The sequence below is a fragment of the Echeneis naucrates genome, chromosome 12 (assembly GCF_900963305.1).
Source record: "Echeneis naucrates chromosome 12, fEcheNa1.1, whole genome shotgun sequence".
Lineage (NCBI taxonomy): Eukaryota > Metazoa > Chordata > Actinopteri > Carangiformes > Echeneidae > Echeneis > Echeneis naucrates.
The window spans coordinates 9,833,581-9,848,590 of record NC_042522.1 but is presented as its reverse complement, the minus strand read 5'-3'; the positions used below and the strand labels follow the sequence as shown (position 1 = coordinate 9,848,590).

At 41.1% G+C, this 15,010-nt stretch overlaps 2 protein-coding genes across 6 annotated transcripts in view; both read left to right on the top strand.

Annotated features, from left to right (window-relative positions):
* The window catches only part of cacna1bb (calcium channel, voltage-dependent, N type, alpha 1B subunit, b), a 146,871-nt gene extending 135,403 nt beyond the window's left edge, over positions 1–11,468 (top strand). For 4 of the 5 annotated variants that reach the window (XM_029515533.1, XM_029515531.1, XM_029515534.1 and 1 more), the window contains 4 exons: positions 913–951; positions 3,800–4,061; positions 7,406–7,632; positions 7,842–11,468. In XM_029515533.1, the coding sequence (XP_029371393.1) occupies positions 913–951; positions 3,800–4,061; positions 7,406–7,632; positions 7,842–8,411 (1,098 nt within the window). In that variant the 3' untranslated portion in view covers positions 8,412–11,468. The remainder of the gene's footprint in view (positions 1–912; positions 952–3,799; positions 4,062–7,405; positions 7,633–7,841) is intronic. The other variant, XM_029515532.1, reaches the window with a different exon arrangement.
* Positions 11,469–12,962: 1,494 nt separating this feature from the next.
* LOC115051760 (collagen alpha-1(I) chain) overlaps positions 12,963–15,010 on the top strand; it is an 86,938-nt gene continuing 84,890 nt past the window's right edge. The window contains exon 1 of the mRNA XM_029515382.1: positions 12,963–13,409. Within this exon, the coding sequence (XP_029371242.1) occupies positions 13,106–13,409 (304 nt within the window). The 5' untranslated portion in view covers positions 12,963–13,105. The remainder of the gene's footprint in view (positions 13,410–15,010) is intronic.

The window sequence follows — 15,010 nt, the reverse complement described above, 5'->3', positions numbered from 1 at the left end:
ATTAGATTTTTGTGAAATCATAATGATGTTACTTTAAATGTTTAAAACTTATTTGTTATGCATACTTATTCATATTCATGTTCATATTATCATTCATCTTTACATTTCATACGGAATTCACACTTACCCTCAGAATGATATGAACTACTCTAAGAGTTGACCTATGGTTTTCTCTGAATTTCACTTGTCATTCATTTTCCAAGATGTTAACTTTTTACAGTAGCTGCTCTTGTCTGCTGCATATGGATGTCATATCTCTAATGATCTTCTGTCCATCATCTCTGTGCTGAATGTATTGTAGCTCCTCTCTGATCTTCTGTTGTTTCGCTTCACTGTTTATCTGGCTCTGTGTTTTTGTTTGTCTCTCTCTCTCTGTCACCCTGCTCTCTTCCACAACACTTAACACGTGCTTTCCTTCTGTTTGTATATGTTTATGTTGCATTTGGAATTCTCATTCTCTCTCTCTCTTTAAAGGATAAGGCTGGCATTATTCTATATTTTTGTTATTGTCAACAAATCCCATGAAAACTCCATCAATCGACAACGTATTGTTCCATGACTCATTAAGTTTTGACTTCTCTGCAGGAGTAACTCAACAAAATCTTTCAAAAATAGATAAAAAAATGTATAGTCTCTGTGATGGAGCTTTTAAAAGTGTCACTCTAGAGTAAATAGTGTGCAGTACACTGTGTGTGTGTGTGTTTTAGACAATAGACAAAATATTGATTCTTGGTCAGCTTTTTGTTGGTTTGAGTCTTTTCATGAGATTTGTGGACTAATGGACAAATAAAGAATAACACCATTGTTATCCCGCTTCAGTCTGTTTCTCCTCTTCTGTCTTCCCTTTCTCCTAATTTCAATGCCCACTGCTAATGTTTTGCCCACCTCCCTCTTGTGTGTGCTGTCTGATAGCGGAGCCACCCTCGCCACGCCCCTGGGACCAACCTGGCAGTATGTACCACCTGTTGTGCCACCTCTCTTTTCCTTCTCTTCTTCTTCTCGTCCTCTGCTGCTGCTTTTTCTTCTTCTTCTTCTTCTTCTTCCTCTTCTCTCATGTCTATGTTTTCCTCCATGTGGTCCTCTCATCTCAGTGCAGAGCTCACACCCTCTCACCACCATGGACCCTCCTACATACACTCCATATACACTGGTCATTCAGTGGACACATTAAATACAACATACAACACAAAGAAACAGATTTACATGATACAATACACAGACCATGTGCAGATTTTCCCCTGGAAAGTTCTTTATGTGTTTCTCCGGGGTTTTGTCAAGCACTCCGTCCTGCTTTTCAGCCATTAACTACAGCAGTACAATTCTACACTTTGATAAAATGTGGTTGTGTGTTTGTGTGTGCTGTTATGTAGTAATGTAGTAGTGTAGTAGTGTGTAGTTATTTTGTGAGTCAGTGTGTTATTCTGAAACAAGGCAGGGATAGTGCTGCTACTTTCCTGCTTTGAAATGACTCTTTTCTTTTAATTACACCACTTAAAACCCACCCAGCCTTATTTGTCATTTAATGTTCAGTCTTAAAATCTTAAATCAGTTTTTATTTATTTTTATTTTTTTTTTACACAACAAATACAAAAGTAAATCTAATAAGTCTGATTTACCTTAATTCTTTTACATCCTCACTTCAAGGGATTTTTGATAATGTTTTGATTTCTAACAAAATATAACAGATTTAAAGATTTTAAGACTGCATACTAGATACAATGACTATGGTAATATGAATATTTTTTGCAGTGTTGTGATATTCTCTGACTGTAGCTACAGGTTAGACTGTGAGGTAGGAACAAATGGAACAGTTTAAGGGACCCAAATCTGCCAAAAAAAAAGGAAAAAAAAAAAAAAAACATGGATGTAATTTATTGGCTTCTCAAAAGCTTAATAAATATCACACACATTTTAGGAATCAAATCCCAAAACTTTTGTCAATATATTGAACAGGTTATGAATTCGGAAAAAAAAATTACTTGGAATCTAATATCATGAAAAATTAGTTCATGACACATGATCTTCGCAGTAACCAGCAGGTGGGGTGGTAACTTAGCTGCTGTTCCAGTTCCCATCGCATCAGTTTGTTACCTGGTAGCCGTTCTGGTCAGTAAGATAAGAATTAGGTGGGGTGAATACAATGTCCTTAAAGAATTATTCAGAATTTGTATTAATCCACTTATTTAAAAAAAAAAAAAAAAAAAAAGGGCGGGGGGGTCTTTTAAACATTGAAGGAATATGTTTTTTATCTTATTTTAATGGAGACCAACAAAGAGAACATACTAGATTTCATGTATGAAACATGTATGAATATTAATGTTTCCTATGTGATGACAGTAAACTGTACAAATAGACCCTGTGTGTATCAAAGGAAATAGCAGACAGGCACACTTGAGACAAATTCCCACACCTTGCTTATCCGTTTCTGGGTTAGGGTTAGGGTTAGGGTTATCACTCTGGGCGAGGGCGGGGTACACCCTGGACAGATCGCCAGAGGAAAAAAATAAAAAAAAACACGGATCTATGGACAATTTAGAGTCACCAGTTAACCCAAACATGATGTCTTTGGACAGAGGGAGGAAACCCACACAGGCACAGGGAGAACACACAGCTGGAATCAAACCCATGATATTCTTGTTGTGGGGCAACAGCACTAACCACTACGCTGCCGTGCTTCCCCACACTTTGCACATGAACCAGAAACGTTGTCTAGTCCACTTCAGGTACTCATTAGCTTTTCCCATCTTGTCTGTCAAGGGGCTCCTGCATGACCTATAGATTTTGCAATGCAATGATGTCACAAAGATAAATTTGTAGTTAGAAAGTGGGTTTTTTTTAAATGTCTTTTTGTGTTTTTTACCCCTTTATTTCAGACAGTATTTGGTAGAGAGGCTAACAGGAAATTGCTGGAGAGAGGGAAAGTGCAGCAACATACTGTAGATCCATAGCTGGACTCAAACGCTGCAATTACTGTGAGTGTGCGCTAACCACTCCGCCACCCTCAATGCCAAGTTTCACTTCAGACATTGAGACAACCTACTTTACAAGATGAGTCCCGTCAATAGTTGTAATTCTTTCAATAGTGGTGGTCTGTGGGGAAAATTCAGGATGCATCGTGACTCTTAGTCCAGGGGGCTTGACTGGCAGCACATCAAGCCCTCTGTGGTCAAACATGCAAACCATCTAAAATGATGCAGGATTTTTGGATCCTGAATAACCCCTGAGCAGCAATACTCAGTGCTTTCACAACTGATCAGACACGATACTGCAGTAATTCCTGTATTTCAAATAGTTAACTCTATTATAAAATCCCCTTCCGTCCAGTGAGGTTCGCTGATGTGTAGTCTGAGAATCCAGATCAGGACAACCGGTCCTTAAGCTATTTTTCTCTTTGACATATTCCTTCAATGAAATCATAATGCAAATGTTTGGCAAGTATCAGATATTTACAGAAAAATTAGAGACAGAAATGCCCCAAAGGCCAGTGCCCACACCCCACCTCTTCTTTGTTCATGAGCAGAGACGCCTGCTGGCTTACAAATCATGTAAGTTCTATTAAAGTAAGTATTTAATTTTGTCACAAATTTGCATTCATTCTTCTCAAACATTTCCGACATCTTTGCCTGGAGAAGAACGGGTTGAACATCGAACTTTAGACTGAAGTTTTCCCATCCACTGGTTGTGTCGTTTGTATGTCGTGGATATTATGGTGATCCAGTACGAGGGGTTTGGTTAAACCGCTTCAGCTGCCCCTTCTGCTCTACTCTCTCACCTTTCCATGTTTCTCCAACCCACACAGCCGATTGTCGACCTCAGCCCTATAAAACGCTCAGCATCCTCACTGACACCACAGTGTCACCAGGAAGTTGGCCTGAGGGAGTATGACCTGGAACGGCCCGGCCTGGCCCAGTCCTCAACAGGACAAGGGCAAGTCCAGGGCCAGGACAGAGCCCATCACCATCACCACCACCACCGCTGCCATCGACGCAGAGACAAGGACAAAGACAAGAAGCAAAAGTCCCTGGACAGAGCTGGCTCAGTGCAACCGTCCAGCACCGTTGGTGAGACAAAGATAAATGCAAAGCATATTTAAAACACATGTTAAAGTCACAGTCATGTTGAGATTAACACTGTATGACAAAAATATATCATACTCATTTATTCCAATGAGAAATAGCCAACACAGAGGATTGTGACTTTGTCACAAATGAAAGATAGAATAGCAATCAGTACCTAACTTTCGTAATTCAGTTTCTGAGCCAGATTTACAAATAAGTAAATATGGCCAACCCCCTTTGTTCCAATACGTCCAGGTTTAATGACAGAATCAAGCACAAAGTACCAAAGCACCACACCTACCTGGTGACATTTTTCCAAAAATAGCCATATTACTGGCATCTAGAGGTTTTCCTCCATATACTTTGCTAGACCATGTTTTGGATTTTTCTATTTGCTTGTTGCTTGTGGTCATGCAAACTGAAGAGAAATCCAATGTGTCATTATCCTGCAATTACCAATTGTGGCTGCAGTTAATTAATAGTCTAACTCTTTGCTGCATTCTCAATCTTAGCTCTTGAAATGTAAAACTCATTCAAAGGAATGTACAAAAACAACCCCATCAATTAATGGAGCACGTTTTAGCTTGTGCTACCATTATAAAGAATATTTATTCATGTGAAGCAGGGAGAACATGCTCAGAGACAGTTGGCATCGCTTCCATGAAGAGAGTTTCACTGCAGATCACTTGGGTGTCTTAATGTAGCTGCTGAAATTCCTTATAGGATTAAAAGCTCCATGATTAGTTTATGCACTGAAGGTGAAGGGGTTGTACAAGCTTTCATCTGATTAACGTTGTGAGCTCTTTGACGAAAATCTGCTTTGCAATGGATTTTTTTATTTTTATTTTTATATCAGCTGTTCCATTGTTCCAGATGACCTATGAAGTCACATTTATACGTCTGGTCTGCCTTCAAATTTAAACTCAACTGCAAAATTACATTTTCTTTCTTTGTAAATTCAGAAGTACAATGGGCTTCTGGTTTTTGGACCATTTGAATGCAATAAAGACGCCTATACGTGCGCGCACGCACACACACACACACACACACACACAAAGAAGAGAAACACACACTTCTTGTCCATTTTCAATACTTTTGACATGCAAACTGGGCGTTTCAGCTGTAATCGGCAGTCTGCCATAAATGAGGTCATGTCTGACACTGGCAGAATAGGGGTCATCTGAAAAATCCATAGAAATAAAATATATACTGTTTCATGCTGGAGTCAAAACATGTGCTGTCGATGTGCACCAAAAATAAGTGATTTTGACACATTACATCACTCGCTCAAAAGAACTATACACTCCACCTTCTTTGCCATTTTTCTCTTAATAAGCAGTTGACAGCCAAGAGAGAGAAAAGAGAGAGAGGAATGAGGGCAGAGGGGTGGTGGGCCATTTGCCATTAGCCCACCAGACACTTCCTGAACCTCTGCTGCTGAATATACCTATGATTCCCCTGTCAGCTTTTCATTTAAAAAACTTTCTGTCCAAGATTTATAACTTTATTTCATTGGGTAATGCCTTGGGGATCAAGAGTACAGAGAGAGACAGGAACACAAACATAGCCAGACAAAGGAAAAAGACAAATGGATACAACAAACATACCCACATGGACAAAAAGCATATATACACACAAAGACCAGTGTCAAAACATTTTCCAAAGCGCTCACAGCACCAGAGATCATTCAAATTTCAGGAGAACAAATTGGAGAACATAAACTTTATAGTGAGGCAGCAGATACAAGTAATATAATGTGTTTTTCCTGTTGATAATGAGGAGTAGGGTTGTGCTATGTTGTTGCATTCAAGTCAGAGGAGCAGCAATAGCAACCTTTTACTTCTGAGCTGCCTCTTAAATCTTGCATGTCACCGAGTTCACAAATGCACCACCAAGCATGGCTTTCTAAATGGTGTCCTTAAGTTTGATAAGAAAACAAAAGCAGAAATGTGATACTTCTCTGTGTGTTGATCTTCGTAATGTGGAGAAAGCAAAGTTTTGAGAGTAAACAGTGGTGGTGAGGGTCTTTGTTAGCATTGGGGGCTGACTGCTACAGCGATCAGAGCCCCAGAGCAGGTGGCAGGGTGTTTTTTGTGCTAACACTGGAGGGCAGCAGCTGGACTTTATTGCTGAGATAAAAGGCAACAGCGGAGAGAGCCAGCCCAGGGATTTATGGGTACCTCTTGGTGAGATAGCAGAACATTCAGCAGCTCTCTCCACATCCATTAAACGCAGAGAAAGACGTCCACTCCTCAAAGCCTGTCATTCCCAAGGAACATCTGACACATCAGAGTGATGAATAGGCTTCTGTGCTTCTGTCATCGTGCTTTTAATCTGGAAACTGGAATACTTCCAGCACTGAAGAAGTAATTCCCCACACTGCTTTCCTTTATATCATTCAAATACATGCTCGCGCGCACACACACACACACACACACACACACACACACAAATACAGGCACATGTGTGTGTACCTGCACCTGTATACACCTGTGTGTATCTTTATCTGGGTTTCAGTTTCATTTCAAACACGCATCAAATAAAGCAGAAAATAAGTGCACTAAAACAAAAATCGACTCGATCATAACAGCGTTTAAAAAACAGACAGAGTAAAATAACCATGAGTGTTTCAATTCATTAAAACCTTCATGAGCTGGATTGAAATTTATTTGGCTCTAACTCTTTGAGCTCAACTTTGAGCATGGACCGAAGTGAAGTCGATGCTGAAGGGCCTTAAACCTGTCATCTACCTGATGCCCATCATGGGGAGACACCACTGATTGTAAAAAGAAGACAGACTGTATTGAAGTCTTTGGGAAAATTATCCTAATTCTGACTTTATTTATTAGCCCAGTAAATGTTTTCCTTATGAGTTTATCATCCCAGTCTCTAGTTTCAAGTCTTCAATACAACATGATATACATTTTTTAAATAATGGTCCCATTTAGAGGAACATAGACCATAAAGCAAGCATGTATTAGTGGGTGTGGCTACTGTGTGATTGACAATCAGGATAGAGAACAGAGCAGCTCAGATCCAGTCCTCAATCCTCCTAAGCTGCACCTTCTCCTCCAAATATGGTTTCTACTGGTTTCAGAAAACCTCAAACATTAATTGTTACACAGCTTGTTGTTACAGTCACACAGGGCCGTTATACTGTTTCTTCCATTTTGTGCTTTTGAAAAGAGTAACAATTATCAAATTTATTGTGTGTGCTTTTAAGTCTCTACTTTGATCAGACAGATCATTACAGACCAAATGTTTATTTCTGCATTCAGTGAGACCATGTACAACAAAATATTCTTTACCTGCTTTTTCCAATGTCATTTAATGATGTTTTCGTCCAGGTTCGTTCACTGACCCTTCAGCTGAAGGTTTGACCAGAGAGCGAGCGAGGGAGCGGGACCGCAGCCGGCCTCATGAGAGGAGACACCACTCCTCCGCTGGAGAGAAGCAGCGCTACTACTCCTGTGAGCGTTACGGCAGCAGGGAGCAGTATCACACCAAGTCAGCCGGGCCCAGTAGGTCCACGTCACCGGGAGAGGGACCAGACTGTGGTCTGCTTAGCATGCAGGTGAGTCTCCTTCAGTATGTGAAGACTCATGTCAGTACTAATAAGACAACACTGTGGGGACTAATGTTTTGTAATATTCTAACTGAGGGTCAAATAAACAAATTTTAATTTGAAAAAGTTAAAATAAAGGATTAACAGAGGTGATTTTGTATAAATACTGATTATTTAACTTCCTTCACAATGATCTGTTTTAACTTTTGTTTCTTCAGCATGGTAGTGGTGTTGTTAAAGCTGGCCCTGTAACACTCCCCTCTGGTTCGAGCACGCCAGGCCGTGGTCGCAGGCAGCTGCCGCAGACGCCCCTCACACCCCGTCCTGCTGTGGCCTACAAGACTGCCAACTCCTCACCTCTCCCGTCCAGTGCCAGCACCGGTACAACAGGGCACCAGACTCGCTTTAGCCGTGGCCTTTCAGAGCACGATCGTTTACACGGGAGCCAATATGAGTCCCCAATACCAATCACCTGTATCAGTTCAGACCCTAATTTAATCCGGCAGCCGCAGGATGCTTCCCAACAGGCCCTCTTTGAGGAGACGGAGGACTTCCAGGATGCTGTGAGCAGCCATGGAGGGGGCCACTCCGCCAGAACCACTGCCTCAACTACAGCCTCAGCTTCACATGGAACTGCTGCTGCACCCGTCACAGTACCTGTGACACAGGCCCGGGCAGGAGTGGTGCCAAATGGGTACCATTTCACCCTTGGGGTGAACTCTGTGTTGGGACCTGGGAGCAGAGGAACAGGAAGTCTCAGGGAGAGGGAGGAGGAGGACTGGTGCTAACATGGAAGAACACCATGGGAAGATTTGATGTTGCTGAAAACATGGAAGCTCGTCAGTGTTGTGAAGCACTCATGTCAGGTCCAAAGAACTGAGAGGAAACCAGAGGATGGATGTAGAAAGGAAGATACTGAAGAAGACGCCAGTGGGAAGTGCTGTTAAAGGGGATCAGAAGTCATTCCGTCTTTGTAGTGTTACTCAGCTTTTTTTTTTTATACAACAAACTCTTTAAGGGAAAAAAAAACCACAGATGACTTTTTATACCCCCTTTACTTGCACTGATACTATAGCACACGTGAAGACCCTTAAGTATTTCGCCTTGGCCAGTAATTTAAGTGTTGGAGCAGAAGACAAAAGCCAAAATCTTCTCATTCATGAGCTGTGTTTCAGACTGATCTGACAAAAGCCAAAATCTTCTCATTCATGAGCTGTGTTTCAGACTGATCTGAATTCCTCAGACCTGGTATTAATATGGCTGCTCACAGCACTGTCTTTATTAATGTGTGTTTCATTCAGTTAATGCCATGTAGGTTAGAGAAGAGAGGGGGAAAGAGAACAAGAGTTACACTACAACTTGATCATATTGATGCTACTACTAAATTATTATTTTACTTATTAATTATTATTTGTCTTTGTCAGCTATTTAGGGTTATCTCCGAATTCTGACAACAAGGGAAACAGATTTATTTTTATCTTTATCTTCTGCCATGCCAGTTAACAGACATAGTAATTAATGTGACAAAAAAAGAGAGGAACTAGAGTTGAGTTTTAATGAACACATTTTTATAAATTGTGCCAGACCTACATTTCCGGAGTGCAAATAGGGTGAAATAAGATAGATCAACTCTTTTTTGCTGTCATGTGGCTGAATACTAAGTGCCTCGTTTTCCAAGATGTGTTGAGACGCAGCCTGGCTTTTGGCCAGATGGACTGGAACTGATGTAAGTACACACACACACAGCTGAGAAAAAAGTGGACAGAACAAAGCTCCTGTTTGAGTCTAGTATAAAGAACAGAATGCAAAAAAGACAAAAAGGGGAAAAAAAAAAGACTTTTTTTGTACTGACTCTTGTGGTAGGTAAATCAGAATTACAGATGCAAGGTAAGCAATGTAGTGCATGCCAGGGTCTTGAACTTGTCAAAAAAAATTGTGTCTGTACTTTTGCTTAAGGATGTGTGGTAAGCATTTGCCTTTCTCTTTCAAATATACTGCCAGTCCTTTGGTACAGTATCAATGGTCTCTGGATGGAGAAAGGTGCCATTTTTTGATGAATAATCAACAAATATTACTCACATTCAGACACACCTGCCTCCTAAAGCATCCTGTATACGTCTCATGTCTGCCATATTTGCCCAAACTGAATGGGTTTCCTCTCTTTTCATCTCTTTCCACTGAGAGCAGTAATGGGGGTTTGTTGGTGAGGTTACCTGTGTGTGTAATCACAGGCACAATAAGGAGTTGTGTTGTTGTTGCTTCTGACTGTTTACTTAAAGTAGGGCTATGCAACAAGACGACACTTCACCTGCGCTGTAGCTTTACCTTCTGGAAACACACGAAGGCCCAAATCATATTAACCTTTTAATGTCCTCACTAAGAAAAAAGCAATGGAAAGATTATTTCTTTGCATTTTTATTTCCTTGGGGCAATAATGACAACAAAATATATATTTTTTTTAAGTTTAAAATATAGGCTTCTACCAAACGGTTGAGAGGAAACGTCATGGTAAATATATTGAAATACATTCAAATGTCAAAATGGGCTCTACCAGACGGTTGAACAGGACATTAAAGGGTTAAAAATATGTGAATCAAAGGGCACTTTCTCAGGTTGGGGAGCTGACTGCATGACACCAACCTACATAGAGCCACATGAAATATATAAACCTGTTCTTTCAAGGATTTGATCAAGTTGTAATTCTAAATAATTTGTCTTTAAAGCTTGTTGAGAGAAGCAGATGTCACATTTTTTCTGAATTGATTATGACAGGTCTTCATGGGCACCATCAATCACTCAGAGACCTCTGGCTATATTTATTCCTTGTTGCATCAGTGACTGACCATTAGCCTTGCGTGTCCCTTTAGCTATACTCTGAAACCTTCCCTCCTGCTGGACGTAACATCCACTGAAAGGATGAGGATGCTTGTTATTGTCCACAAATCACATAAAAGGACCAAAGCCTTCTCAGCCTCAGGCTTGTTAGCCTGTACTTCCTCAGATCATTAAAGAGCTAAATAAATGACATCTCACAAATGTACGCTCAGATTTTAATTACATGCCACCTAATTTAACCTAATAAATTGTGCTCTTCATGTGGATAAAGGATTTTTTTTAACCCACTGTTATGTTGTTCTTATATAGCTAACATTATCTGAGCGTTTGAAAGAAACTGTGCGAGTTAGGCCTCAAACTTCGTGGACTCACAGAGAGCTTTCTCTAGAGCAGCCCCTTTTTGACCTGTGTTTCCTGTATTTCTAATATGGAAGTTAACATTGCTAACCAGCTAGCGCCTGTCTTTTCACTTTACATTATCAAGTCACAGTCAGTCCAGTCTGTCTAGCTGCAGCTAGTCACAGCATCTATTTTAATTCAGCAGCTGCCAATGCCAAGACGTCTAAGCTTTTTAGCATCAGCACGTGGCATAATGTCAAATGTCACGAAAATACAGATCACATCAAGTTAGTTGCAAGGTTTCTGAATCTCTTAGTGCTCATGGTGCCATCCTGGCTCATCTCCAAAAAGGTTTAAAAGCATGTAAATGATTTACAAATACGATTCGGTCCAAGTCTGATCATTTCCTTGTGTTTTCATTTACTTCCTGTACTCATATTTGTGATCGATCTGACAGATCGTCTAAAAGGAGACATTTTTTAAAAAATCTGTGAGGTCTACTGTAGACATGGCTCTGGTCTTCATGAAGGTAACACAGTAGATCGCCTGTCATTTTAATGTCCTTAAATCTTTCTGTAAATTGCCATATTAGAGCAGAGATCTGTGTTAATCTCTACGGTAGATTTGAGGAAAAAAAAAAAAAAAAAAAAAAAGATGCTCCATTTTCAGAATTCTGACAAGCTCCCACGTAAACAGGGTGCCAAGTTTCCCCCTTCAGTTTTACAGTGTCCCCTCTGGACATGTCCTGTTTGCATGTTCTGAAAAGAAAATGTGCATGTGAAAAAAGAGGCATTGTTTGACTTCATTAAGTCCACGATTTGTAAAATTTGTTTCCTGGTTGTATTTTCTGAGTATCTAAATACACATGTATCCGTTTCAGGTAAAAAGAGGGGGAAAAAAACAAACACATAAGCTTGAATTGAACATTTTATCCCAGAACCACCAAAGTGGAAACAAGGCTCTGGTTTTGGAGTGGCCGAATCCTTCGCTGCCTGATCTGTTACTTGACTGTCTCTCTCACAGTCACTTTGACTGTACCTATTGATTTTGTATTAATATATGGGTCCTTGAATAAAGAGATATGATTATGAAATTGCATTATTGAGATTTCTGAATATTTGCATTGAAATGCCACATACTGAAAGTAGGGGGGCAGGTGGGTTGCATCTTATTAAATCTGATAAACCTATTTAATACATTTCTCTTTTGGTATGTTCTCTCTTCCAATGTAACAATATATAGCTTAAAAATCTCTTTAAATTTAAAACAAAACTTTATATAGCCAGATAAATAAAAAGATAAATGATAAGCAGTTTTATAATTCTCTTTTGATTTGTTGAAAGTTAATGTTACTTTTCAGTTTTGAGACTTTTATCCATTCATTATAGACAGTAAGTGGCAGAGAAGCCGACAGGAAGGACGAGAGGGCGGCGTCACCTGCAGCATATGAGTCGTACCCAGGATGCTGTGTTAAATGTGGCACACATCATCTAGCTGCTGTGACTACCTGCACAGCCGACTAAAGGTACTCCCGACCTTAAACTGACTTCATTGTCTTCTGTCGTCTTCATTTAATGAAAGCTGATAAAATACTCAGGTGATGTTATCAAATAAAAGTAACTATGATTTTTATATAAAAGCCACCAAATGGCTCTTATCTGAGAGAGTTCAGCCCTCTGAGTGAGCTCCCACAGGAGATTACAACTCCTCATCCTCTCACAGTCTTTGCTGTTTGATAGTATCAATATTTCAGTGTCCTGCCAGACAACTTAGGTGTTCATTTCCCATCACTGTCACATCGTTTGTTTAATCAGATGACAGGAGAGGCTTTAAACTGACAGTTTCAAGTGTGTGATGGTAATCTTATTTCCTCTGATCTGTTGCAAACAAGAAAAAGCTCAGTGATGTCAAACACTAAGCCTGAGCTGATCACATGCCTCCTTGTTGGTCTTTCATTCTACTGTGTTTGTGTCCTCTCAGGCCAAAGTGATGGTCCAAATGTCATTCAGAGACTAGAGACTGCTCAGTAAACTGGACAATTAGTGGACAAGTCCCAGACAGACGGTATACTGAGACTGGGGGCCGTGCTGGATTTTAATTGGTCTACATTGGAGGGGGCGGGGCCGGCGTTGGCCGGGGTAGGCGCTTCGGTGCGATGACGCATCTGGAGGAGAGGAGGAGGGTGGAGGATGAAGAGGATGAGGAGTTAGGTGGCCTGTGTCCCAGTCCGCCTCAAACCTCCACCGGCCGAGCAGGGACATGATCCTCCAGGAGCAGCTTTAACTCAGCAGGTGGTCAAACTGTCAAGATGCTCCGCTGCTCCTTCACATGGACATTTTGTCTGTTCTGGCTCCTAACGCGCTGCTCCGCCTCACCTGGGGACAGCCTGCTGGACGTCTCCTCACCTGGGGACACGCTGATGGACGTCTCCTCACCTGGGGACACGCTGATGGACGTCTCCTCACCTGGGGACAGCCTGCTGGACGTCTCTTCACCTGTGGACAGCCTGCTGGACGTCTCCTCACCTGGGGACAGCCTGCTGGACGTCTCCTCACCTGGGGACAGCCTGCTGGACGTCGGAGGGGAGTCCGGCTCCGGGATCCTGCAGACAGGTAGGACAGATGTTGACAGCTGTTTGGGACTGTGTCACTGAAATTGAAACAGAATAAAATCTGTTTCCTGAAGTTTACTGAAAAAGTGCACCAGATAGCTGAAACTTGAAGTGTGGAGCCACTCTTAAGTGGATCATTCTTGAAATTAGGAATGTAATGTGACTTCAAAGTGTTTCTTTTAGGTTTTTGCACCTTAAAAGACTAAAAGAAACGCTTAGGGTTCAAACAGCAGAATGAACCTGCTCTCACCCTCATTAGTAGTAAAACAGTTCAGAAAAAAAGGGTTTTCTGCTGCTGCTGTTCGCCCTCAAGACCAAAATACCACCAAAATGTCTGTGAACAGGGTTTAAATTTGAATGATATTAATCTGGATTTAGCCCATAAACAGTATTGAATGTGATGTGACATCATGACATCATTTATTCACTTCAGTCTGGGGGCTGATGAAAACCATCCAGCTCCCCTGACACGCCAACCGTCCAGCTTTGATGCTGTAACTCTTTATGTTTCCCCTGGTCTCCTCGGTGTGAGAGTGAACCCACCCCCTCCAGCACAAGGCTGATGTCAGACCACACCGAAACAATAAGTCTATTTTTATGACGGGCCAGTTGTATTTTATGACTTTTTCAATGACTGGAAGAGCTTCTGAAAGCAGAAAACTCATTTAGAGCAGTTTTTGGGGCACATCTGCAATTCAAACTACCAGCCTGCTCATATTCTTTGCAACAGGTGTCATCAAATCTTATTTATATTTCACATGAACGATGCCACCTTAAAAAGCAAGCTCTTTTTCAACCGGGTGTGCGATAATTTAGGTCGAGGTGAGCATTTAAGTAAAAAAAAACTCCTGATGTTTATAGAGGAGCACACTTGATTGATAAGTATCGCTTAATATTGCTCAAAAGAGATGTTTGGACTTTTTGGATCCATCGCGCTCACAAAATGTTTTAGTTTTAGTGAAAAGCATTTGGCAACCAAAGCCAAAAGTCATCAACACTTATTAGATCATGAGGAATGCTTTTAATGTGTCAAGCAGACTTCATTGCTCTTTTTGTGGCCAACTCTGTTGTCTCATCAGTGTTTTCAGTGTCTGGATCCTTTTTGTTTTATCAGGACTGTTGATGCCGTGACAGCAGCATGCATGCTGCAGGTTTTCATACTCTTTCTGAGTCCCGTTGGATGTGTTTAATCCCTCCACGGTCCGTTGAAATTGATCTCATACTGGAGCTCTGCCAGGCGCCTGAGTGTGTCACGTCTGGATTCAGCCACATCACGCCCCACATTGTTTACTTTAAGTTTTATCACATTTCCTCGCTGCTATCGTGTGTGTATTGGAGCTGCACAGGAGACCTAAACAGAGATGTCTGAGAGCCGGGAGCCAGCTGAGCATTTGGCTTAGACCAACAAGGTGACAGACAAATCCTGTTTTCTCTGTGTGTTTTCACAGAGTTACTGTAGATGGCAGACTGGGAAAGCCTTGAGTAAACTCTCACTGGAGATCATTGAATGGACGGGTAGTTATGCAACATGGCAGCAATATTCTGCATTTGCTCTGTTATTGTTATATTCCTCAGTGAAATCTCAACCTGTTCCAGATGTAA